We start from the raw sequence: 26,486 nt of genomic DNA on the forward strand, positions 1-26,486 counted from the left end.
AAAAATTATGACTGAAAAAACCTCCCTTGCTTTTCTGCAATAAAGAGCGCTTAATTTTAATGAAGCTCCAATGTGACTTATTTTAAGAGTAAAAATAAAACTACGAATATTCTTAGTAAGAACATTTAATTTCAGTCGAAATGTGGCGCAAGATTTTGGCGGGAGTAACGTTTGGCTGGGGGTTATACAAGTGTGGGCTCTTAAGTAACACTAATTTGCTAACCAAAAACTTACAATTCCAGCAAACAAAGCAAAGGTAAGAATTCGCGCCCTATTTTTTCGATACATAAGAGGCAGTCAAGCGAAAACAAGGCAGATGGAAAATAAAGTAAGTAAACTCTTTATTATTTCAAACGCAGACATTTTTCCATGAAGGCAATGACGTCTTGTCTCATAAGGGGATAAATATAGTGACAGTTATGGCGATTACTTTTGAAATAATAAACAGTTTCCTTGCTTTTTTTCATCTCACAGTAACAAATAAAACTTCAAGGGAGTACCATAAAACATACAACAGAAACCCTAGCATAAGGTAGATATACGCTACCGTTTTATACATACCGTTCATAATAACTGCGTCCGCCCACTAAAACTAGCTTTATAAAGAGGACACCGAAAATAATCCTGCAACACCATACGCTAGTTCACCAGGTGGTACAACCACACCCACTTACAACCAACACCTTAAGTAAAGACAGGGCGGACAACACTTACAAACATACATGATCTACTCTGTAATAACAAGGTAACATACAGTCAACTACAAGACACATAAACTTACAACTGAATCATTTAAAGCTTCTCTCTAGAATACAATCAGGCCACTCCATGACTTAGTCCAGCTTCATAAAATCAAGTGCAGTTATATAAGGCACTGTTCCAGCAACACAGATCCAACACCGGCCCCAGCCTGTTACGACAATTCAATTCTTGGTCACTCACTAATACTAACAAAAATCCAATGACGAACACGACACAAGTCACTCTTATCCTTGTTTTCCAATCGTCGTAGGGCGAACTTTCTTCCGCAGCTGCTTTCTGGCTCGTAGTTGTTATCCTCGGGGCATACAGAGGTAAATGCCGGCTGCTGCTGCTACAGCCCAGCGACGTCTGGCGTTACAGTCGGCCAGTCCCCCGAGCTCACTGTTCGATGTCCAACTGCTCTGCTGCCTCCACAATGTCCTCGACTCCAGGCGGGACTGTCCGGATTCCTCCAAGTTCCGCTTTCTCACTTGCTGTGGCTTGCCCACCCGACGCTGACAGTAGCTTCATGTCATCCGATTCCACGAAACCACTCTCACACCGACAGCACCCAAAACAGTCACTCCAACACAAAACGGGCTCGGCCGACCTGCTAAGTCTGTCCACGGAGGGCCGGAGCAGGCACCAATTCGATGTGGTCACTTCGACTGGGTACTTCAGACTGATCTTAGCTGTCGCCATAGTACTGCACTCGTTTACATGCAGATGCACGTACCCTCTGTTACACCGTAACGCATGAACAGAGCTGGCGCAGAATACTGGCGGGAATTCAAACGTGCTGTGAATTTTACAGTATATAAACTATGTGTTTCAGTAAGAGATTACACCGAATTACGGAAAACGTATTGCATTTCACGTGCAGCATTTAGCATTTAGCATTTATTGGGTAACTGACACTAAATGCTTGAAATGGGTTTATAGCAAACGTCTCATTCACTAAATTTCTCTTCAGAGTTTTGTTCACCGATACCATTTTGTCATTTATTTAAGTGTTTATGGTTCCACTATAACGGTAAATGATATTCAGTCTTTTCTTTCACAGTTACGTCTAGTTGTCATTATTGTGTGTGTATTCGAATCGCTCTTATTAGAAGAAAGGTGTTACCTTCCTACAGTTATAGTGTTGAGGTGTTTTTTCTATGCTGTATTACTTTGAGTAGAGAATAACATCACATTTAAATCAATTTCACAACATCTTCGGACAGCTCATAGATTTTCAAGCCAATGCTCTTGAAATTTGGGCATTACGTGCACGATTCTCAGAATTTACAGGTATTAATCAATTGAAAATAATCACTGACTGTGGAAGACATACGGAATTTTGTCTACCATTATTATTACTGCTAAATGAAGGAAAAGTGGGTTTGGGTAACAGTTTTCGAGCTGGGCTAATAGGTCTGTCGTGTGCCGCAGGAACATGTCTTCGAAGCGCAAGTCGCCGCCCACGAAGCTGCAGGAGGGCGGCTGCGGCGACGACGAGCCGTGCCCGCCCCTAGGCGCCTCCCACGCGTCCGCAGCGGCGGCGGCTGCGGCGGCGGCGGCGGGACTCTTGTGCGGCGGCGGCGGTGGCAGCGGCGGGGGCGGCAGCGACGGTGGCGGCTGCCTCACCGACGAGCTGGACGAGTGCTCGAGCAGCAGTGGCGCCGACGACGACGACGAAGAGGGCGCACGCCTACGGCTGCACCACGGCCAAGCCGCCTCCTCCGTCTCCGGGGGCGGCGCGCCCCACGCCACCGGCGAGTCGTCCTCGGGGGCAGCGAGCGACGACGGCGAGGACGCTACGGGAAGCCGCAGCAAGAAGCAGCGCCTGACGGCGGGCTGCGCATCTCCTCAGGCGCATGCGCACTACGGTGCGGCTGTCAAGCCGCGCACCATGGACGACGTGCTCAAGAGGCTTACCTCCAAGATGCACATCCGTGAGGACAAGAGGCCCACGCCCGCCAGCACCCCTACCGGGCGGCCGCCCAGGTGAGTGACAAACAAAGTATGGTCCAGAGACACCTGTATCAGGGCATTCAAGGATATTTTTAAGGAATCTGCCCAGTCATATAAGGCTTCACATAAGAAAGCGATTAGTTTTGTGTAAAAGTCTTCAGACGCACTCGAAATATTCGTCTCAGTGTAATCATACTCCCCTCCATTAACAATATCCCTTAGAAACTCTCATTCCTTCAGCGCCCAATTAACAGGTCATGGTTACAAAATGGTGACTCGAACTATTAACAGAAGAATGGAAAAAATTAGAAATTTGTGATAAGGACTATGGGACCAAACTGCTGACGTCATAGGTCCCTAGGCTTACGCACTACTTAATCTAACTTAAACTAACTTACGCTAAGGACAACACACACATCCATGCCCGAGGGAGGACTCGAACCTCCGACGGGGGGAGCCACACGAACCGTGATAAGGCGCCCTAGACCGTACGGCTACTACGCGCGGCTCAGAAGAATGGAAAAACTGGTAGAATTCGACATCGGAGAAGATCAGCTTGGGTTCCAGAGAGATATAGGAACACGGGAGGCAATACTGCCCTTCAACTTGTCTTAGGTGATAGGTAAATAATGCCAAACCTACGTTCATAACATGTGTAGATTTAGTGAAAAAGTTTGACAATGTTGACTAGAATGTTCTCTTTCTGTTCTTGAAGGTAACAGGGATAAAATACAGGGAGCGGAAGATTAATCACAACTACAGAAACCAGATAACAGTTATTCAATTCCAATGCATGAAAAGGAAGCATGAATTGAGGAAGAAATGGGACAGGGTGTCATCTCCGATATTATTCAATCTTACACTAAGTAAGCAGTTACGAAAGCCAAAGAGACATTTTGAAAGGAAGTAAAAGTCCAGGAAGAAAAAAATGAAAACTTTAACGTTTACCGATGACCTTGTAGTTCTGTCAGAGACGCCAAAGGATTTGGAAGAATACTTGAACAAAATGGATAGCGTCTTGAAAAGAGCTTGTACGATGATTATCAACAAAACTAAATCAAGTGTAATAGAATGCAGACGATTCAAATGAGGCGATACTGAAAGATTTAGTTTGGGAAATGATTAACTAAAACTGGTAGATGAGTTTTTTACTATTTGGCCAGCAAGATAACTGACGATGGCCGAAATATAGAAGATATATAATAGAGACTGACATCAGAAAGAATAGCAAAAGTCTTAAAAGGGTTACTGGAGATATCTGTCCTTAATGAGCTTTGTACGTAAGTGAAACATGAACGATAAAAAGCTCCGGCAAGAAGAGAATAGGAGCTTTTGAAATCTACGGATGGTTAAGATAATATCGGATATCTAATGAAGAGATACTTAAAAAAATTGGGGAGAAAAGAAATTTATGGCACAACTTCACTATAAGATGGGTATGCTGATAGGACATACCTTTAGGCATCAAAAAATAGTCAATTTGGTAATGAAGGGAAGTGAGGGAAGTGAATACAGCAGAGGGAGACAAAGATTTGAGTGCAGCAAGTAGGTTTAATCAGATGTAGACTGCATTAGTTATGCAATTGAGAAGAGGCTTGCACTGTATAGACTAGTAGCGTGGAGAGCTGCATCAAACATCTTCGAACTGTGGACCAAAACAAGGACAATTCTTAAAGAGTGTCTCCAGTTTTCCTCTGCACATAAAACGCCACTCTCGTGAATTCGCGTTTGCTAGATGAACATTACTGCCCGGCAAACCATTCGTATCCGACTGAGAACCAACACAAAACAGGGGCAAAACAAAGAAAGGACGGGATAACGGCATATACTTTAAGACATCTATGAACAATTCCCCGTGACAACAGAAGGAACTGTAGTGAGGAAAAATTTTAGGACGTTGAATGTAGGTCACGGGTGGTCCGTGACTGGTATCAAGGAAGAAATTTGTGGGAGAGATAGAGAGAGAGAGACGCTGCAGTATTTTGCAATGAAAGTTTTGTAAAATGTCGTAAGTAAAGAAACAATGTTCACGAGACGTGAATAAATCTTAATATCCGAAGATGGGGTGAAAGTGTAATGGATATACCTCAAAAACTCTTGTTTCGAGGCATAATTTGTTAGCGTGGCGTGTCGGGGAAGAAGGGCCGTTCATATGGGTGCTTTTCCCATAAACATTAACGTCACGGACGCTATAGTTTTGACTTGATGCGTTAAGAGGTTGCTATTGCATCACGTGACGGGCTGGCCCGCAAACGTAAATAAACATGTGAATCAGGCCTGCGTGTCATCAAAGGTAGCTCATGCCTGGTGTAGTTCGGGATAAAGAGAATGGCACAAGAGAGGAATTCGTGGTGGGCCGGATCAGCCAATTAGAAGACTGACATTCCCAAAAAATAATTTCTTTAGTGTCTCTGGTAAATGTGGAAGTATCACACATCGTTTTACATGGTCGCAAGACGGAAAGACCCTAGAAAGGGGCAACAGCGCGTTCGTACCAAGAAGCGTACCTCTGCTTCGTGTGTTTATAGTGGCACATGGGCACCTCTACTAATCATCTCTTTCGTCATCTACTTGCTATAATTTAAGTTGTTTTGCTGTAACTTGTAGGATATGATGAATGGTAAGTTCTTCTCTCATCTCTTACTAAAATAACGAAAGCTTTGAGAGGTGCAAACAGCTGCTTAGTTCACTAAGACGCTATTTAAATTAAGCAGCTGGGGGACTAAGATGCATACTGATAGCGAGAAGCACTTTTTATGTGAAGTGTGGTACATTTTTATACATCCATCACCAATTTTATTTTGATTTTGGAATGTAAATCATGTTATTCTTTCACAGATGTTGTATTCTTGTAGGCTTATTTCGTTAACATTTAACGATTGACTATTCCCTTTTTTGCGCTAACACCTAAGAATAATGATACCGAATGGTATCAAATGTGTCGAATACGTAAACTCATTTTCGTACGACTTTGGTCCCTTGGGAGAAATTTCAGTAAGAGCAGCATTTCGTCGCTGGAAGCTGCTAACAAAACCTCTCGCACTGCCTCTTCCAGAGCGTCGTTTCTTCGTTTAAAGTTTTACATCAATTTGACCTGCGGGAAAATATAAGAGATGTGTTACTGTAAGAAACGATCGAGTTAATTCAGAAGATAGTGTTACGAGTACTTCAATGAGAACCATCGGAAGAAAGCCGAAGAAGCTGTTTTTAAGAAAGTTAGGGAACTAATATTGCGTAGAGGCTGTGAAGGAATTGCAATATTTCGGTAGGACCGTAAATACATTGTAAGACTGATTACGACACGCATAAAAGCGTACACTTAATTTTATCTTACGGTATAAGTTAGTGGAAGAGTAAAAGCGATTGGTAAATATCAGCAAGTGCTCTGCAGCGTGTACTGCCCAGTAATTTACTTTTGATATTCGTAGACGCAATCACGGATGCAGCAGTAATTCACTGTCCTTTATTTAGTCTAAGTCTCAGACGCTCGTCGTAGACACGATGATATTCCAGACGTCAACAGCTATGCACGCTTCCTCGTCTCGCCAGTATACTAGTACTGACTGCTTGAGAAATTTTGTTCCAACAGAAATAAGATAATATTCGTTCTGCGCTCGGACTAGAAATACTGCAATGCTTTTCTTATTATGTACTAACACCCCATAATGCACAGTTTCAACGAATATGACGCAAGCGCTCTGACGTGTCTTTGCCGAAAACGGTAATCCGTGTACGAGATATGGAGGACCAAGGGAAGAATTACATCAAAACGGTACGGTACGTGAAAAACCAAGCGTGGTTCCTTTCAAATATGATTGAATTCTCTTATTGTTCCACTTTATCTGTAGAAATGCATGAAACTACTTCAATATCTTACTTCTCTGATAAAAGAGAAAGGCAATTCTCTTGTGGGCGGAAACAGTGTTAGTAGCTGACTAGCACCCAAAGAAAGTTCAGTCTGATGTAATTAGTTGTCAGAATCCAACAGAGAGAGTAAACACAAGCTTAATGCATGGTAATGATACTGAGTCAATTAATGAGATGAAGCTTGGTTATATATTCCGGATAGCGGCACGTACTTTTCCGTAAACACCTGCATACTTACTTCCGAAATAAGCTACACTATTTCTGTAAGAGACGATTGCTCTTCTTTACGTTCGGAATGTCTTGCTATCAGATGACAAATTAGTGCCATCTGGGCTCTTGGAAAGGAGTTCAAGTAATTTTCCTAAATAGATGACTGGATCAGCGACGCCGGCCGCGGTGGTCTAGTGGTTCTAGGCGCGCAGTCCGGAACCGCGTGACTGCTACGGTCGCAGGTTCGAATCCTGCCTCGGGCATGGATGTGTGTGATGTCCTTAGGTTAGTTAGGTTTAAGTAGTTCTAAGTTCTAGGGGACTGATGACCACAGAAGTTAAGTCCCATAGTGCTCAGAGCCATTTGAACCATTTGGATCAGCGAAAGTGATGAAATGTAAAATGCACGGTCATCGTTGTAGTGGCACAAATAACAGACAAAGACAGTCATGTCTCGAGTACAAAAATTTTCAAATTAATATTCACAGTTTACCTTGAGAATACTCGAATATGAATTTTATGTTATCCTTATAAATATGACGACACAAAAATGAAATTAAACGACCTAATTTTATCGCTAATTTACCACATGGGCAAACCTTTGACATTCCGCTTTGAGCTTTCATCACAGCGTCTAGAAGAAGAGGTACAGGCACGCGACAAATTTCCGCAGGCCTGCTCCTAGGCGGGACTACCGTAGCTTAGCGCTGGGCGAGGAACGTTGCAATATATCTACTAGTCGGATCTTACACAATTTTAAAACGCTTTATTTGACGATATTAAGACAAAATAAGTGAAATATGCCATCTGCATTGAATCATAATACGTTGACATCCTTTAAGGCAGTTATGAAACATCGGGTCACGAATAATAACCAAATAAATTATACTGGCGAAGATCGAAATACGGTTTAACATGCAAAAAATCATTTATAGAGGTGCATAGCAATCAATAATACAGACTAAAAGACAATATTATCTCACCCACATAATTTGTAGCTGTTAGTTGTCGGAAATTTGGGAAAGTTTGCCTGATGACATCGCGGTCTTTGCTGACAAGAGCTCTTTGCTGATTTCTTTCGTGCGAAAGAAAAAGTGGCACTTCATGAAACGGAAAATTAATTTGCCAGCAATGTCAAGTTTAAGTTCCAACAACATCTGAAATCACATTTTTCTAAAACAATTTCGTCATTTCTGTCCAGCCCATATATTTGAGACGGAAGACAGTTTCTTTTCAATAATTACTTCAACCTGTAAAAGAATGTTGAAAACGCTTTCGGGTGGATAAGTCAAATAAGAAAGGCCATTTATTGAGCTGAAGTCCTTTATGGCGATGAAGGTTGCAACTTTTGTGTCAGAAGGCATTTCATTCACAAGGGTTTGAGCACACTTCACACAGCTGCTCTGTTTATTAAGCTTTTTGACAATGTAACCTGCTATGTGATAAACTAAACATAGTTTTGGAAAATTGTCTTTATACGGAGTAGGAAGATCATTCTCCCAGAGCGCTATCACCATTTTCTCCTTAATTCTGTCCTCAGCAGATAAGTTAGTGCGTTTGTTTCGTACCTCCATTTCTTTAGCACGTAAACGCATCTGAATTCGGTTCACAGTTCCCGGAAGCGCATACAGCCATCTTCACGAGAGCATACACGCACTGTAACATATGTAAATGCACAAAATCTACAGTTGATGGATGGTTGTCACAGCTTATAGACCTCAAAATTCCAATATGACGATCCAGGGGGTCTTGGTTGAATTTTCCTGTCATTACGTACTTACAACCTTTGGACCATAAATACTGAGAAACTTCCAATATACTCTTTAGCGTGACAAAGATTCCATTGTTCTGTTTGAAAAAATGTGTTGTTTCTTGAGCAAATGGTTTCGTAAAAGTCAATTAATATTTTGTCTGACGGGGAATCTTTGTAGAGTGAATTATATGGTATTCTAGAGTCGAGCGCACCTGATATAGCAAGGTATTCGTATCTCTCACGAATAGTTCCGTATTTTCATTGCCGCTAAATTCTCGGGATTTGTTTTGCGAAAAAAAGTCTACAAACACACACGAAAATATTACTTCACTGTTACATTTTGATAAAAAAAAATTTAACATCACGCAACAACAATTCTAAATGTATGTTACGAGCCGCACTGTTAGAATTCTACTTCAGCCAGCAACAAGCGATCGCTGCGTCGTCTGTTTGTCAGCGCAGCAACTACCGTTACAAAAGATAACATGAAAGCAGAAGTAACGGCACTTCTCCTTCTAAAGAGCTATGCTTTTACATTGAGCCATAATTGAGCGTATCGGCAGGTGTTCCCCATAAAATGAACATGCGCACTTCGGTATTTATTTGCTCCGAAAATTAGCCAATAACACAACGTCAATAACGACAGCGCGGACGTTAGAAGACTCCACTTCAAACTTTTTATACGTTTCGATTTTTATTCATTGATACGCTTTCCAAATTCTAGTTAATCGTTACATATATTCCTTCGATACTTTTGGTATCTGGGAAATGCAAAGTATTTTTGAACAGATAGACGACTTATCCTTCACCTAGACGACAAACTGCTGTTGAATTTCAGTGGCATACAACTTTGTAGTCCGTGAAAGCCTAGTTATGGTCCCCGTCCCCGCTAATTTTCGTATTAACGCAAAGCTAACAAGGCCTCGGTGTGACGTTCAACATTTAGTATGAATCAAAGGTGAAGGTGGAATATGTCTCACCGTGTCTCGAACAAGTCCGTCTCGCATCTCTAAGACCTCAGTAAATTAACTATAATCAAATCCAGTACAGTACTTCAGTACCTCGTGGTTTTTGGTAGCCTTGCGTGGGCGTTTTTCTTCGGCCACACTTCGGACGTTTCCGCGCTAAAGCTGATACCATGTGTTTACTATTATAATGAATTTTTATTCAAGTGGTGAATATGTTGGATGAGAGACTGTTTTAACCTTACTCTTACTCCATAGTATACACCACGGATCTGTGTATTCAAACAAATTCAGCTGTTCCAAAAAATTTGGTCGCAAATAATAAAAGGAGACTGACACCACGACCTGTGTATGACGTCTCAGCATTTAACAAGTATTTCCTACTGCTTTTTAAATATTTCTTCTTACACCACAGTCGTTATCTCCACAAGTATTCTGAAGAGAGGTTGGTCACCCAGTGACTCACTGAGTACCTTTACATGACGTTCTTTGCATCATCAGCGACGCAACTTCCGTAATCAGGTTTTGCCATTTTTACCTCTGAATGAAAAATGGGACACTATAGTAAAGTACCACGAATTTGTCTACATACTATAGCGAATAGAAAAATTAGTGTTAGGGAAAACTGTATTTGAGTAATGATGCTTTCCGAAGTTAAACCGCTTCTACATAATTTGACGCTAGGTTCCAAGAACGCCGTCTGTGACGAAAAAAGATGTCCCCAATTACGTAAATCATATCGAGTCATTTATCTGTTAATGCGTCACCCATATTCGTCAGCAGCTTTAGAGATCGTGGTTACATAAAGACATGACAACGACTGAGACAGTCTAGGGAAAATTCAAAATATTTTCTACAAACACAACAATAATTCTGCAAGATTGCTGTTCCATAGCTTTCATTGGGGTTTTAAGCAGACGTTGGTTTTCATTGGAGCTTTAAGCAGAAGTTGTGTCTTCACTGTTTAATCCTCGTGCACACTTCCGAAAAGGACAATGCCTCGTCGGAAGAGTATAGCTCCAATTTCGCCATTTGCGTCTTGCTTCTCCCTAAGAATTAATATTTTGTTAGGCGTAGACTTGTCTCCACTCACGGCCTCTCGTAGATTTAAGTTACTTTTTTTCAAGTTGTGAAGTGGCATTAAATTCCTGGAATTCTACCTGCTCTTTTTCGGTCGTTGTAGTGAATAGTGTCAGTGTATGGATATAAAAGCCTTGCTATGTGGCTTATTTATCAAGGTTTATATACGATATGGAGCTGGGGCTGATTGACAATGTCTCCAGCCATAGATTTGTGGTAGGACCGTTATCCAAAGAGATATGCATATAGTGGTAAATGGCTTAACAGGCTGCGAGGCTAGGGAGTCAATCATACTGTCCGGAGGAAGTGTGAAGGACATTTCCACACTCATAAATGCTTGCTTTATAACTGACAAAGGAAGATGTAAAAATTTTGAAGTTCGCATTTAGATCATAACAGTTGTTTCATACGCCGCGACTACATTATTCATTTAGAAAACGTCGTTGCCCTTCGTTTAATTTGGAATTCCACAGTCGATGCCCTGAGACACGTTTCCATGAGTTCCTTGATATAAATTATACCTTTTTTGTTTTCACAGATATCAATTTTTTTTAAGAAAAGACTTTTCACATAAACGTTAGTTTCTTGGGTTAACTACGTAGCAGCGACTTTCAACTTACTCCAGCCCCCCCCCCCCTCCCCCAACTCCATCTCTCTCTCTGTCTGACTATCTATCTATCTATCTATCTATCTATCTCTCTCTCTCTCTCATTTGTCTTATGTCATCATTATTCAGGGAAAACACATAGAATGTAAATTACTTCGGCACTAAGCAATAAGCAAGCTACCTCCACCCTTCTTTTGTAGAGCGTTACTGATAAGTCCTTGTCCGACGGACAGTACTATCGTCATATGAGTTGCCGAAGCCAAACATGTAACATTTCGCATTATATACCTGATTTCGAACGATCTCGTTACAGTTTCTCGTTCAAGTGTTCTAGATATACTTTATAGCATTAGACATAGCGTGCGGAAATAAGGTGGTGGCAGATGACTATTGCAGTTGACGTGTGGCAGCCACGTAGCTGGACGGTTTTTTTGCCTGCCCTCAAGTAAGTCTGTTAGGAATATCACGAAGAGCCTGCCAGCTGCGTCTTCAGTTGGTCTGCGGCAGTGGATGCCAGACCTCGGCCACTTGGTTCAAAGTGCGCAGACGACGCCATATCGGAGATCCTGACAGCGGCGAATCAAGGCCTGCGATAAATATAGCGAACTGGCCTGCAACAAAATAAGTCGTGCGCCGCAGATAAGGCTTCATTTACAACGGCAGCTCAGCTCGCAGCGGCCGCCAGCCATCAGCATAAGTAGGCTAGCGCTTCGTCTCCCCCCTCCCTCCTCAAGGCGATAGAAGGACGCGCTAGCATCGCACCGTCACCTTTCTCTGCGGTCATTCATTACTGGTTCCCTTAATTAGAGGCGCCCTCCGATGCTCGCGCTGATATCTGCGACCTAAACTGCGATTGCCCTGCGCCTACCATACGCTTTCTAGTAGTCTAGTTCTTGACTTGCAAACAGCGTTAGCACTGGCGTCAGACGATTTCGAGAAACCCCCTCTATCGGCGACGAATTGGTGCCCCAAGAGTTTTTGCTGCATTCTCTAAACATTTTAATTATGAGACGGGCTTTTATTGTGCCGTCGGTCTTCTGACTTGTGTTGTTGCAGCCCGCCGTGAATTCCTCTTCTGTGCCAACCTCTTAATCTCAGAGTAGCACTTGGACCCGTCATCCTTAATTATTTGTCGGATATAGTCAAATCTCTGTATTTCAGTCAACAGATCCAGTTCTTCCTCGGTTTCACTGAGATAGCAATGTCATCAGCGAATTTTATCTTTGATATCCTTTGATCTTGAATTTTAATCTCACTGCTGAAAGATTCTGTAGTCTAATAAAGAAACAAATTAAATACGGTTCATAAATATGGATCTTATGGAAATGCGTCAGACTCTGGGGATAGTCATTGAATAAATGTCTCTCACTGTTATGTAAACCCAACGCTGTGGAAATTAGCCGTTTGCAACCTGGACACCTCAAATACTAAACAAGGGAACAACGTACTCTACAAATGACGATATGGGAAGGGGAATGTATTATGCTGTTTGGTTATTAGAATTAATTTTTTTTACCAACTGTGTTACCTTTTAACGAAACGATGTGCGGTATTTTAACGTATTTACCTTGTAACATTGGTAAAACTGTGGTTATCCGTTAGTCCTAGTCATCACAGTTAGCACCTTTTGCGCCATTTTTGGTTCAAATGGCTCTGAGCACTATTGGACTTAACATATGAGGTCATCAGTCCCCGAGAACTTAGAACTACTTAAACCTAACTAACCTAAGGACATCACACTTATCCATGTCCGAGGCAGTAGTCGAATATGATTCTCGCTGGAGATAAATTTTCATTTATTTATTTCATATTTATTTTCCTGTCCAAGCCCCAAAAACGTTACAGCTTGGATGCAAATTTTATCTCATTTCGGATTCATAAGAGGACTAATTTATATTGTGGTTGCAGACAATTTGTTGTTATACATATCACATAGTCGCAATCACATCTTTTTTCGAAATGTTATTCAATTGGAAGTGGAGTAACAACTCAAAAACCAATTTATGCAGCAATAAAGGTGTTGTGTAATACACTCTATCAGAGTACTGAAACGGACGATGACACTATCTACTCAAAGGTACCTGGACACGTATTAGTAGACATTAATATGGGGTATTTTCACACTTCAGCTTTATGACAACTTCAGCACTGCTGGAAACACTTTCAATGAGGTGTCTGAATGTCTGTGAAGGAATGGCAGCCCATTCTTCCTCGACAGCCGAAACAAGACAGGGTAGCGATGTTGGATGCTGGGTTCTGGGGTCTGGGGCGAAGTCGACTTCCTAACTCATCCCAAAGATGTTCCATTAGGTTCATGTAAGGACCCTTGGAAGGTCAGTCCATTTCAGGAGTGTTATCGTGCACAAACCGCTGCCTCACAGATGCTGCTTCACGACAGCGTGTATTGTCATGCTGACGCAATCATCGGCTCCCGACTGTTACTCTATTGTACGCGGTGTACAGTGCTGTAAAATGTGTTCATATCCTTCCAAATTTAGCATTTTTTCATGCACAATAACGAGACCTCACCCTAATCACGAAAATCACCATAACACTTCTTCCGTACTTCACTGTTGGTACTGCAGATGATGGCAAGTAATGTCTTCCAGGCATTCACCAAACCCAAATCCTTCCATCACATTGCCAAAGAATATAGCGTTACTCATTACTACAAATCATTCTTTACAGTCATGCACTGTCCTTGGCATCGTTCTTTACACCAATGTGTAGCGTATAAGGACCTGCTCGACCGTTGTACCCTACTGTTTGTAATTCCCTACGCACAGTCATTCTGCTAGGTGGAGTGCTGGCAGCGCGTTGGAACTCAAGAATGACTCCTTCCTTTGATTTCGTACGATTTTTTATAGCCAGCGTCAACAGTGCTAGACGATCCTTGCCTTTCAGTACATGTGGTCTGCCTACTCACCGTTTACCTGTGGTTGTTCCTTCGCGTTTCACAATCACATCACCATCATTCGACTTGGGCAAGCGCGGATACGTTGAGCGCATCTGTAAATACCACCGTGCAAACGCCACTTGTGGAGCAAAATCATCTTTGTTCAGCAACTGCACGTGCTGTGTGTGACACTAGTTGTCTCGGACGATCCGCCAGATGCTACTGTGGGAGATCCCAATTTCCGTTAATGTATGGGCCAGCGTCGTCGGCTATCACCTCGTCGGGTCGTACTTGTTGCCCCAACGTTAGAAGGGTGCAACCTACCTCATCTTTCTTAAGCAAGTATTTACGCAGCTCTTGGACGACGCACACGTATCCGCCGCGATGTGTTCTGCAATATGGTTTCCGCCTGACAGGGCCCCCAGACATAACAGCTTTAATGTGTGTTGCTACCTGAATCCAGCGCTTCGTCAACATTGGATTGGCAGGAGTTGTCGGGTGCCTGGTCAGCTAGATCGCCGGACCTCGCTTGCCTTGACTACTTCCTCTGGCAATACGTCAGACACTGGTGTAAGAAACCTCTTGACGGTGCTGAAGAACTAGCACGCATCGTGGCAACTGCTGGGGAGGTTCGAGCCACGCCCGGTACTTTCCAGAACATTAGTTCTTCTATGCGCCGGAGATGTGAGTCCTGCATCTCGGTCGGTGGACGTAATTTCGAACACATGCTCTGATGACGATTCATGTCTGTTTTTGTTCCTCTCTCTTGGCGTCTGCTGAACTAACTGATAAACGGGAGTTCTCACCCTGTTCGTATCTTTCCTTTCTTGTGTTTTGTATCGTCACTACTGCGCCAGGAAAGCGTTTTCGATGTGCCTTGTTATGTGACGTCCCATCGTCTAGATGTACTCTATGTCTCTTGAAAGTTTGTAACCGTTATGCTGAAGCGCCGTGTACATAATTTTTTCATTTAGCTATAATTAATTACGCATTTCAGTACCAAAATTTAATTAGTTTCATGCGATTAGTAATTAAAAATAAAAGGCATTATTTTTGCTATAAGGTATGAATCAGTATTTTTTATTAACATTTTCACGTAAAAGTTTTTGAGTATTGCTTTGGGAAACTGGTATGTGGGCACTCAGCTCGAAATTCTAATACTAAGGAGAAAATACAGAAAGCCGCGGCCGTCAGGAACGAGCACCCTCTCGTAGTTGTCTGGCGGTTCCGCTGTCCCGTACCCGTGCTCCGCAGCGCCGTTTGTGTCCCCCAGACTGCCCGTGTCACGGCGGAGTCGCAGTCTCGCCGCCGATGGCAGTCAAGGACCCCAAGGACTCAGAGGCGCGCCGGCAGCCTTAATGACGACCCGCGCCGATCAATTGTTCGCCGCAGCTTAGCGGCGTGCCGCGCCGCGACAGCAGGTGCTTCAGATAACCCGAGCACCTCTCCCGCCTCGAGAGCTGCGAGCCGGTGTTGTTTCGACGTCACGTTGACGATGGCACGCCAGCAGGAGTGTTCGATACTTGGGCGCTCTTCACAATTATAGAAAGGGTACTGCAGTGGTCTCCCCATGCAACAGTATTATCTTACCGCAACCTCCGCTGAGATCAGTGATTGAAAACGAAGGTAAAAGCCGTCGGTAGAAATAATATATATTTTTTTAAACTGATAATCATTTAACAATTATCAGACACGATCCAGTAGGAAGAAACGAAACAAATGTTAAAGCTGTGCTGCATCTGAGGAGACATGGCTGTGAACATGTAGTACTTTCATCAACAACATAACGAGTGGATAAAATAAATTATTGTTATTTCCTCAGTTTTATTCCGAACTACAAGATGTGAGGCTTAAAATATTTCTATGGATGTAGAGAGAAGGCAGCCACAGTTCGAATGAAATTACACGCATTATGCCCCAAATGACGCCACCGAAAATAAACGACCATTTAAAATTCATCTCGCAGATAAACTGTTGCAATAATTAAACTACCACAGATAAATCATTTCTAACATTGCTTTACTTAATGTTATCCAATTCTGACATAACACCCCATCGTCCTAGGTGTTATAGACAAAGGGTAATGTATTCTAAAACTCTGGAGTGAAAATGCAAGTCTCCTTAAGAAAATGTGCCAATGTTATTACAATACCATAAAAAAGCAACAATTTTTTTTGGTGGATTTACGTTGTGCGCAGTCATCAGTCCGAAGACAGGTTTGTTGTTGCTGTTCACTCAAATGCTTCTTGCACAGATATTTTAATACGTACTTAACTATTGCATCCTACACTAATTTGAACCTGCCTTCTGTATTTGAGTTCTTGTCTCGCTGTACAGTTTTAGCCCCGACACTTAACTATTACTCGATGCATCGGGATGTCCCTCGACCTAACCCTTCTTGTAGTTAAGTTGAGCCATAAAACTCTTTTCTCCCTGATTCGATTCGGCACTTCTTCATTGGGTATATGATCTACCCATCCAATCATTTGCACTCTTCTGTAACATAAGTATTAAAAAACTTCTGTTCTCTTCTTGTCATTAACATTTGTCATCCATGTTTCACTCCCATATAACTCTACACTTCAAACAAACACTATCATAAAAGACTTCCAACCACTTAAATTTACCTAAAATGTTGTGATATTCTGGTTTTCACTAAAATTTTTCTCACTAGTCCTAATCTATATTCCATATCCTCCCTATTTCTGCTTCCTTCAGTTATTTTGCTGCCCAAATAGCAAAACTCGTCTACTACTTTCAGCTTGTAATTTTCTTTTTCGCCTGATTTATTTGTACTCCCTCCATTGCCCTGTTTTACTTACACTGATGTTCATCTTATAACATCTTTCTAGGACACTACCCATTCCGTTTCACTTATTATCTTTCCTCTGACATGCTTACAATGTCACTGAGAAACTTAAATTTTTAATTCTGCTTTCTGAACTTTAATTACTATTTCAAGTTTCTGTGTATCTTTCCCAGACAATTTCATAATTTCAAAATGTGTGTTCGAACATCATTGTCAAAAAGCTTTATATGAATATACCAACGCTATAAATATGGGTTTGGCTTTCTTCCACCTTTCATCTAAGATACGTCCAAGGATCAGTATCGCTTCGTTTCTACATTTCTTTGTAACCAAAACTATTCGCAATATTTTTCCAATCGAGTTCTAGTAGTCGTCCCCTCCTGCTCTCGATATTTCATTTTACAATTTTAGAACCATGAGACATCATTTGGTACAATGAGATAAGAAATTGCACGTATCGTAGAAAAAATGAACTATTTCTCCCGTCGTGTTAGTGCGCGTCTGTTTTTACATTTTGATCCATTTCCTTGGGTTTTAATAGGTGTCACAAAACTGTGTGGCAATGGACAAGCACTCTTCTACATACCTATTTCTGCGTTCCGTAGGCGTTACCGTTCTTTTTACCTTCCAGCGGACCCCAGCAACAGATCTGTTCTGAAATAGTTCGCTACCACTCAATCGATCGATTTCGAGGAAATTTATTACAGTGTAATGACACAGATCAAGGTACAAAAAGAATCGCTCAGTAAAACACCAATTCAAATAATTCCTTTAGTAAAGTGAGGAGTCTCATTTCGATTTTATCAACGTGAAATGATGTCCTTAACAAACTGAGAAAATGTCAGGCGCACTGCGAACTAAAAGGGGCAAAAACCTTTTACTACAATTACCACAACTTTCTCGTCCAACTCAAAGTGTATTTTGTTCCAGGGCGGTGAAATAAGACATAGGGCGCACTGTGATATCTGTCGTTTACAAAGGAGACAACGAAATAATAAAACACAGCGATGGTTGCAAATATTTTTTTCTCTCTAAGAACAACAGTTAACACTTCTGTCCAGTATTGGAATTGAAGTGCATCATAGTCTGAGCTGCGTCGGATGTAAATTTCAGTGGTGAGTGTGTTTCACGATTTGAAACGAAGACTTTCTTGACTAAAAATATCCATATTATGATGCTGTGTAAATTTATTAAGATATTTTAATAGTAGAGTGTATCGGAATAGTATGGATATTAATTCTAAATACTGACCAACGATGGTGGAAAGTTGCTTCTTTGTGCACCGAGAGCTTTTGAGAAAGGTGTATTTCAATATTTTATGGATAACACGCCACTTACAATATGCACAAACAATAATGAGGAAAGATGTTTGTCCATCCAATTCCTCGTTTGTGTTTTCACAACCGAATGAACCACTTCATCTTGACACAGGAAGCTGTAGTGGTCGGATCAGACCATTATTGACAGATGGAGCTGACGATAGCAATACACGAGCAAACATGCCGGAACGGTATTCCTTCCCCCTTTCCTCAGTTTTTCTTTGCTAAAATCCCAAACGGCAATAGCCTTTTGCGAGTTCTCGCACGATCATTCCTTGCGCAAACTAATAGGCTACAAAGTGCGTATCCGGGGCAGATAAACATGTTAATACAGCCTGTGCGGGTCACGCGGGCGAGAGGGCAGTCAACAACGCGAATAGGCGGATCACATCTCTGCGAATAACCCAGGTCCAGCCGCCTGGAGAAACTGCGATCGTGCTTTAGACAGAGCATTACCCATTGCTAGATGTCACACAGTGTTTTATTACCATTATTTTACGAGGAAGCATGATAGAACACTTTCACGGTAAATGGCTGCCGGCCACTGTGGCCGAGCGGTTCTAGGCGCTTCAGTCCGGAACCGCACGACTGCTGCGGTCGCAGGTTCGAATCCTGCCTCGGGCATGGATGTATGTGATGTCCTTAGGTTAGGTAGGTTTAAGTAGTTCTAAGTTCTAGGGGACTGATGACCTCAGAGCCATTTGAACCATTTGGTAATGCCCGTGAATACTTTGAGCATCATCTCACCATTAGTACCCCGTAATGTGCATTATCTCGCTAACATTTGTCTGTCGCAGACGATCATAGTTTCTCGATTCGGCGTTTATGCTGCCATGGCTGAATGGGAAAATATTTTAATCGTTTATTGTGACGATGTGAATGACGACTCTACTGCCGACGTATACCTTCATCGTGAAATTTAGATTTGTATAGGGTGTACCAAAATGGTACGGTCAATATTTATGTGGACATGGGTACGGGAAAGTCTTATTTTCATGTTAGAACTTTTTTCTGCAGTTCATATTGTTAGATGATAACAGAACAAGTTGTCTTACAAGCATACCTTGTAACTGTTCTCTTCCGCGTTCGACGCTCCAGATCAATGACGAATGATTTTCACCGGCTATTACACTTCAATAGTTATAACTTTTTACCAGTCGCATTTGTCATATATTGTTGCTTCTCTTGAAATTCAAACAGGTCTTCTGCTTTGTCTCGCTAAATCCTGTAGCGCTACAGACCTATAGAACACTAGTATATCATCCGCTAGTTGCTTCGTTTCTCTTCTGAGTTGTTACTGAACGCCAGTATTCGAGCCATATTGGAGAACACTCCAGCTGTTGGAAACAAGACAGGTCTATCTCCTCCGAAAAACTCTTCAGTTGTATCACGGTCCAGTGACACGATAACCATCTAGTAATGAAAGGCGGAGGATAATAAGACTACTTTAAATGAATTTAGTTGTTTTTCATCCGCTTCTCTTTCATTCTTCACGATATCCTTTTATCTAAAGAGTATATAACAATGTAAACATAGGCTTCTGCATGTTCTAACGTTAATGTCGACGAGATCGTATCATCTTCCAACGATTCGCGTGTTACCTTTCATTTTTAAATTAATTTTTTCCATTACTTCTGTAGTTCTTACATAGTTCATGACATTTCTACCGTCTTAATATTACATAATAATCTGTCCACGTCAGAAATTCGGTCAGTTGCACAACGAACACGCCGCATTGTTTTATTGATAATTCTTCATATTTCATCAAATGACGTATCTTAGTGCGGCGAAATTAGTTCACCATTAATTCGAATCTCTTACCTCCAGCTGTTAACGTTCGACGCCTGCTAGTACTGTTGGCGCTCATTCCATTAATTTTACACAGTATTTACACGACACCATAACAGTCACACTTGGAGACGATCTTCCAGCAAATTTCTTCGTAGAGGTAGTGACATAAGTAATATCTTGCTACAAATACAGCGCTCTCCGACGGAAATAGCAGAATGCTACACTTTGGAAGCGATCTTCAGACAGAACAGTAAGCCAGAGAAGATACTGTTAGATTTCATACGCTTGTAGATTCCGTAGCTGCTTAGTCTAACTAATGGAAAATAAACCAACATGGAAGAACAGATGACAAAACATGGAGAAGATATGTTATAACGTTGTAGCTAATGCTGAGTGATATAAATTTCAATTCATAGAAAAAAATTAAGTGTATTGCATAAAACTAGCCGATGAAATAACACAGTGTACAAGATAACTTTAACACTTGTTTTCGTTTTTAAAAAGAGATTATCTTTTTATCGTTATGTATTCAGCTGTAGGGGCTATAAAACCCACATTTTCTCTGAAACGATTTGTTTCTGAAGATTAACTCTTCTACAGTACCTAGATTCGTCGAATAAGCGAAAACGATTATTGCTATTAATACTTCCCAAATAATTTTTGCCATTACTGGATAATCGTTTTGCTCTGTAACAGGAATGAGGCTGGCAGTTGCTAAAAATCTCATACAAAACATACTATGTCCACTGTTACATAACAGTTTAAGAGGGAGAAGTAGTGCAGATATGCAGGCGTTTCTACAGATCCTTCCTGCTTTTCTCGACAGATGCGATAATAAAGAAACGGACTTAACGTTCAGTAAACGTTGTAGGGTCTAATAATCGATTTCTGTGCTACGTAGGAGATTTCATTCACTTATTGATATTGAAAAATTTCAGGTAAATAAAACCCGTTGAGTACAGCCTGATACATTTGCCTGTTTGCAAAGCAGGGACTTCAGATTTGTTCAACGAGTGAATTTATTTCGCAAAAACCTGTGACATTTGCAAAATTTGGTTACAAAGGGGCCCATGTTGGTAGTTGAGTAACAGAAGCAAACCTTTAAGATCCTCGGTTGTACAAAGTACGCTGTGAGAATGTGTCTACAATTCTCTCGTCAGGAACGGAACTGAAATTGCTTCGCATATCAGAACGAGTGTCCAGATATAAAACATGCACAAGAAACTTTTCTTACTGTACGCTCATTCGGAAAATTGTTTACTATCAGGCAGCTGGATTTGATAAAAATTATTCTGTGAGATTATCTGGAACGCAAATCTCGGATGGACCGCAAAGTAAGCGCGTGAGATACTGTGTGGTATGACACGCACTTTCAAGAGCTAATGAACCGTTCACTATATTACGGTCCAACTTGGGGGCGGGTGTAAGGTGTTTCCTCAGAGTAGCTAGCTTCGCAAATGGCTGATCCACATCCTGATAGCGAGAACTCGTTAGCCCGCTCCTGCGCAGGTCGTCTATTCCAGTTGTTAATTGTGGTGCAGCGGCGACTCACGTGCGCGCTGGCCTTCAGTGGTGATCTGGCGCACGGGTCCCTCGGCGGTGAGCGACTTTTCAGAGCAATAGCCCGGAACGCTCTTAAAGAGCGCCGCGTGAAATTCACTGGCAACTCTCAGATTAGTCACACCAGAGCGTCGTCCGCGCCAGCAGACGTGCGTGGAGAAACAAATGGAGCAGTCCGTGTAACGCCAAGGATGTGCGCAGGTCTTAACGCAGGCTCCTTCTTACTAACGCTCAGCGCCGAAAAAAACCTCAGCTTAATTACGTTAACTACTACATCATTAGGGGTAAAGCGATTGTTCATTGCCTTCTGCTGCGATTAATTTGGAGATATTCTGTCGGTCACGAGGGCATTAAATAAGAATTTTTGCTGCTTTACCCATTCTCTTCGCATAACACGCGCGTTGCATTATTTTCTTACTAGCTAAGAGAGTACTTCATCTTGGCCTCTACGCCGATCCAGAAAAGAAGTGGGAGCTCAGCAAATATTGCCTTGTTTGTGTAGCAATTTGTCTGGGCCCAGGAGAGGCAGCCGAATTTGTCCTTTTCCCCTTGGGGTTGCTCTTTCTCACTACATTTGCTTTGTCACTTTGCTGACAGCTTATCAGTTCCATCTTAACATTTTGACTTCCAAACCCGAAAATTGACGGGACGCGAAAATTTCGATATTCTGTCATTTGGCGGGATACAATTTCTCCCGCCTTTAAATACAAAATCACATATACTGATGCGCTCAATCAATCTTCACTGTTGGCTAGTCTTCCTAATAAATACTGAAAACCATAAAAATGGCCGGCATTCTAAGAAACGGCAAGATTTACATGGCCGGCAACCAAAATGTTAAAATGTTGATATTCCTCAATTCTCTAGCAACTGGTATCCTGGTGACTCCAAGTCAGCGTGTATCGCTGTTACATTGCCACACGTAACAGAGGCAGACTCTTGTAAGTACTGCACTTGAGACGTGTAGACTGTAGACGTTAAGGCCTGTGTAAACTGGCTGCTATTAACAGAAACAGAAACATATTTTCTTGTCTTTAACGTGGTTGGTCTGTCAATCTTTAGTCGGTGGCAATGTTAAACGCATGATTTTTAGGTTATCTCCAACTGTGTGAAACTAGACATGATGGAAAGGAGGCTTTTCTGTGACGACAAGAATTCTTAGTGGTGTAGGGAGAAGAATAGCTTCACCAGGAGAACAGCAAGCACACATATAAAACAACACAAACACAGACTGCTGCTGAAGATACCTCATCAATTAAACCACAAAACGACTAGAAAAACGAAATTGTACGAGGGAGTGCTGAAAAGTAAGTTGAAAAATACACATGGAGGCATGAAAAATTAAAAGTAGAATGTTCACAGCGTTTGTTTTATTTAAAAAGCTTTAAGGGTTTTCGGGTTAAAAATTCGAAGGAATTACGTTTCGGCACGTCCTCGTATATATTTAGCTGCACGTAGGTAAACGTAAACTAAAAATAATTAATGTGATATTTTATTATTTTGTTGTTTAACAACACATGTGTTCAAAATCAGTGAGGGAGGCTATTTGAAATTTTAAATAGTAACATTTTGTTGCTGAATGATCAACAAGCCTCTTCTCGTAACTAGGGACAACATCTGTTCGCAAGTTGTAAAACTGCAAAATAAAAAAGAAAACATTTTGCATTTCTCATATACAAATTAAATTATCTCAAATCAGAGACGTACGTGCGTAATTATTATAATTATTCACCTACCACCGTACGTGATGTTTCTAACTTCCCACAAAAGATGATCTCGAGAGACACGTTCGGTGGTATTTGGCCGGAAATGTGTGGAGAAGTGGCATGAGCAAGCTCCTGCCCACCAGATCGCATGATACCGACTTGGGGCAAGCGACACTGCTGATGATAAAGATTAGGTTAGTAAACCAAGGATTTTATAATATAGTACATTGATGTTCAGTTACATAGAAGCATTCTGCATACGTCAATTCGAATGCTATTGTTACCCGAACACAACAGTTATTTATACGAGTCCGACTTGTTTCGTTTGTACAACGAAACAAGCTTTTGTATGAAGCCTTGCCGGTAACAGTATTTAATTCATCTTCACTGCGGGTGGGCAGCCTAAGAGGCCAACAGTGTGTACTTTGGTATGTTACTTTAATAGCCAGGTGCATCCACGTTACCCTGAAGATGCCACTCACTCATTAGCGATGCGGCGCTGACGCGTTTCCCGAGTGGAATTCCTCCTTTGTTTAACAAATATCTCAGCAACGACACAAGAACAAAAAAAAGAAGAAGAAAGAAATCCTCGGAAGTAGTTCTCGTGCTATATTGTGCGGACTGGTTTATAACAAGTCCAGAAAGATGGTCTCTCTCTCTCGAGGAAGAAGACAGCAGGCGTCGCAGAATCGGGTTATTCCTGGAGCACCGTAAACCACATGGTGGGCTTGTATACGGAGGCGGCGAGTTGCGGGCGATCTCGTGAAGTATTTACAAATCGTTGTGCGCGCTGCTAAAAGCCCGACCGCATTGTGGGGCTCCTCGTGGCCTATCCAGCTCTCCCTCCCTCTCCCTTAATGCCCCTCCCCCTTCCCAACCGTTCTGCGATAGCCACTACTTGCTCCGGCCTGTCATTTTCTTCCTGTGACAGCGCTCAGCTTCTGGCCCTAAAGATGTCCTGATTGACAAATTTCTACCGTGATGATCTCTCCGTACTGAAACGAGAAGCCGCCTTAATGCGACGTAGCTGGCTGGCGTGCTTACATTTCGTTGGTCCACGTTCGAATGCACGTTCAGAATGTCTGACATGCTTGATATTGTTCTACACAGCGTTTTTTTTTCTTTTTACGAGTGTACGAACAATATGACTGGCCAAGGCGCTCCCATATTTGGAGCGAATTGGAAACACCTGTCATGTCTTGCAACGTCATGTTAAGTTCTTTTTATATTTTATGACGAACTACAGTTTCAAATACTAAAATTTATACCTGAAATTCAGCTGTAATAGGTATAGATGTAATGTCTAATTTATACCTATTACAATAAGTTTATACAATCTAACTGTCGTCGGCAGCTAATTTTAGTCTCTGGTATAGGAACAGATACTTTACGCAGAAAAGTAAAAAAAGAAAAAAAAGCCTTCATATCACCTAGCAAAATGTGTCCAGAAAAATGAATGACATGAGAATACCAAAGGAAAGACTAGGGAAGACTAACACTTCCTTGTGGAACGGTACTACTCTTTAAGTACCAGCTCTGACTGCCAGTCATTATGTCCACAACAAGACCTTAGCGGTGCGTCTCAACCTGTAGCACTTCATCAGTTGAGCCGCATGTTCACAGCCGCGGTTCTAGCAACCGGATCCACGGAGTGTTGACTGGGCCTTGCACATTAATCTCTTCTCCTGACCCCGGAAGACACGGCGATCGATGTTCTATCAGTGAACGAGTTGGCCTAGAAACGAGACCAGCAAGCAAGATGGTGCACTGGCTTGGAAAGATCCATACCGAGAGCAGCAGCAGCAGTTTGGTAAATTTCAGTCCGACCATCCTGATTTAGGCTATTTTCGCGGTTTTCCTAACTCGCCCTGTACAGTTTTACAGTTTCCAGAATTATTGATTAAACAGACAGTGTCCGCTCCCTACTCCAAGTGAGCTGCAGTTTTGTCTGTAATGATCTAAGCTGCGGCGAGGCGAAAAAATTCGACTTTTCATCATTTCCAGAATTGGACCACCGCGATCTCTCCATTCCTGCCCAAACTGTGCGTCAACGTGTTCCATAACGTAGAGTGAAAAGTCAACTGATACTGTTGAGAATAAACATGAGCGAAAGATAGCTTCGTTCGAGGAAAAGAAACAAATTATGTGTAAATATGTCCTGAGATAGCTAAGGCTCGTAAAGAAAAAGAACAATTTGCAGTTCACCAGAGATGAGTCAGAGCAGACCTCGGATACCCACATGGAGTTTCCGTGAAAACAAGGATGATGAATCTTTAAAAATTTACAGTGAATTTAGCCTTCGTCCTAAAGCAAGGCTAGCATCCACTCGCTGCTTCTTTTTTTGTAATATCATCACTAGTAATCGAACATTACATCGTAACAAAAGAGAAAAGAAAAAAGTGGTGAAATAGTATCAAAATCGTGTACGTAGTATTGATGTCTATATCTTCATCTACACTGCCTGACAAAAAAAGTGAAGCACCCACAAGCGGAGGAGAAAACTAAACGAAACTTCACGGTTTGAGAGGGTAATTGATGATATTTCAGTGATTAAAAATCGAGTCAAAATGACAAAAAAACTTCGCAATGTGAGTCCAGTTATCAGTATGACGTTGCATCCTTCTGTCCCGGGTGCATGAATTGATTCGGTTATGAAGGATGACAAAAAGACGCATTATCCATTATCCTCATTCGAGGCAAGCTGCACCACAATTGTCGTTAACTGGTCCTTCATATTCCGAATAACGGCACTGAGACAGAGTTGGCGCTTTAGCTGATACCACACATGCTCTATCGGGACAGATCTGTAGATCTTGCTGGCCACGAGAGAACCTCAGCATCACGCAGGCAGTTCATAGTGACGCTTACCATGTGTGAAAGAGCACTGCCCTGCTGAAAAATGAACCTACGATACTCTCGAATGTGAAATAACACACGAGGACGAAAGATGCCTGTGATGTACCGTTGTGCCTTTAGAATTTCCGCAACGTTGCCTAATTCTTCTTGAAACACAAGCTGATGAGCCAAAACATTATGACTGTCCACCGCGTGACCGCATGTCGCCCGGCGGCGTTGTGGTCACGTGACGCGGTTAGGAAATTGTATAAATTGAACAGAGACGAATGGGAAATCATTCTAGCGTTGACATGGGCCACAGATGACGTAATTCAATAACGTAAGAGACTCTGTCGGCTACATGCATGCTACTCTCGTAAGTATCTGTGGGA

At 42.0% G+C, this 26,486-nt stretch overlaps 1 protein-coding gene across 1 annotated transcript in view; it reads left to right on the top strand.

Annotated features, from left to right (window-relative positions):
- The first annotated feature begins 2,360 nt into the window (after window positions 1-2,360).
- Window positions 2,361-26,486, top strand: part of LOC124805254 (splicing factor 3B subunit 4-like) — a 44,958-nt gene continuing 20,832 nt past the window's right edge. The window contains exon 1 of the mRNA XM_047265766.1: window positions 2,361-2,730. Within this exon, the coding sequence (XP_047121722.1) occupies window positions 2,636-2,730 (95 nt within the window). The 5' untranslated portion in view covers window positions 2,361-2,635. The remainder of the gene's footprint in view (window positions 2,731-26,486) is intronic.

The sequence above is a fragment of the Schistocerca piceifrons genome, chromosome 7, assembly GCF_021461385.2.
Source record: "Schistocerca piceifrons isolate TAMUIC-IGC-003096 chromosome 7, iqSchPice1.1, whole genome shotgun sequence".
In the NCBI taxonomy this organism is placed as follows: Eukaryota; Metazoa; Arthropoda; class Insecta; order Orthoptera; family Acrididae; genus Schistocerca; species Schistocerca piceifrons.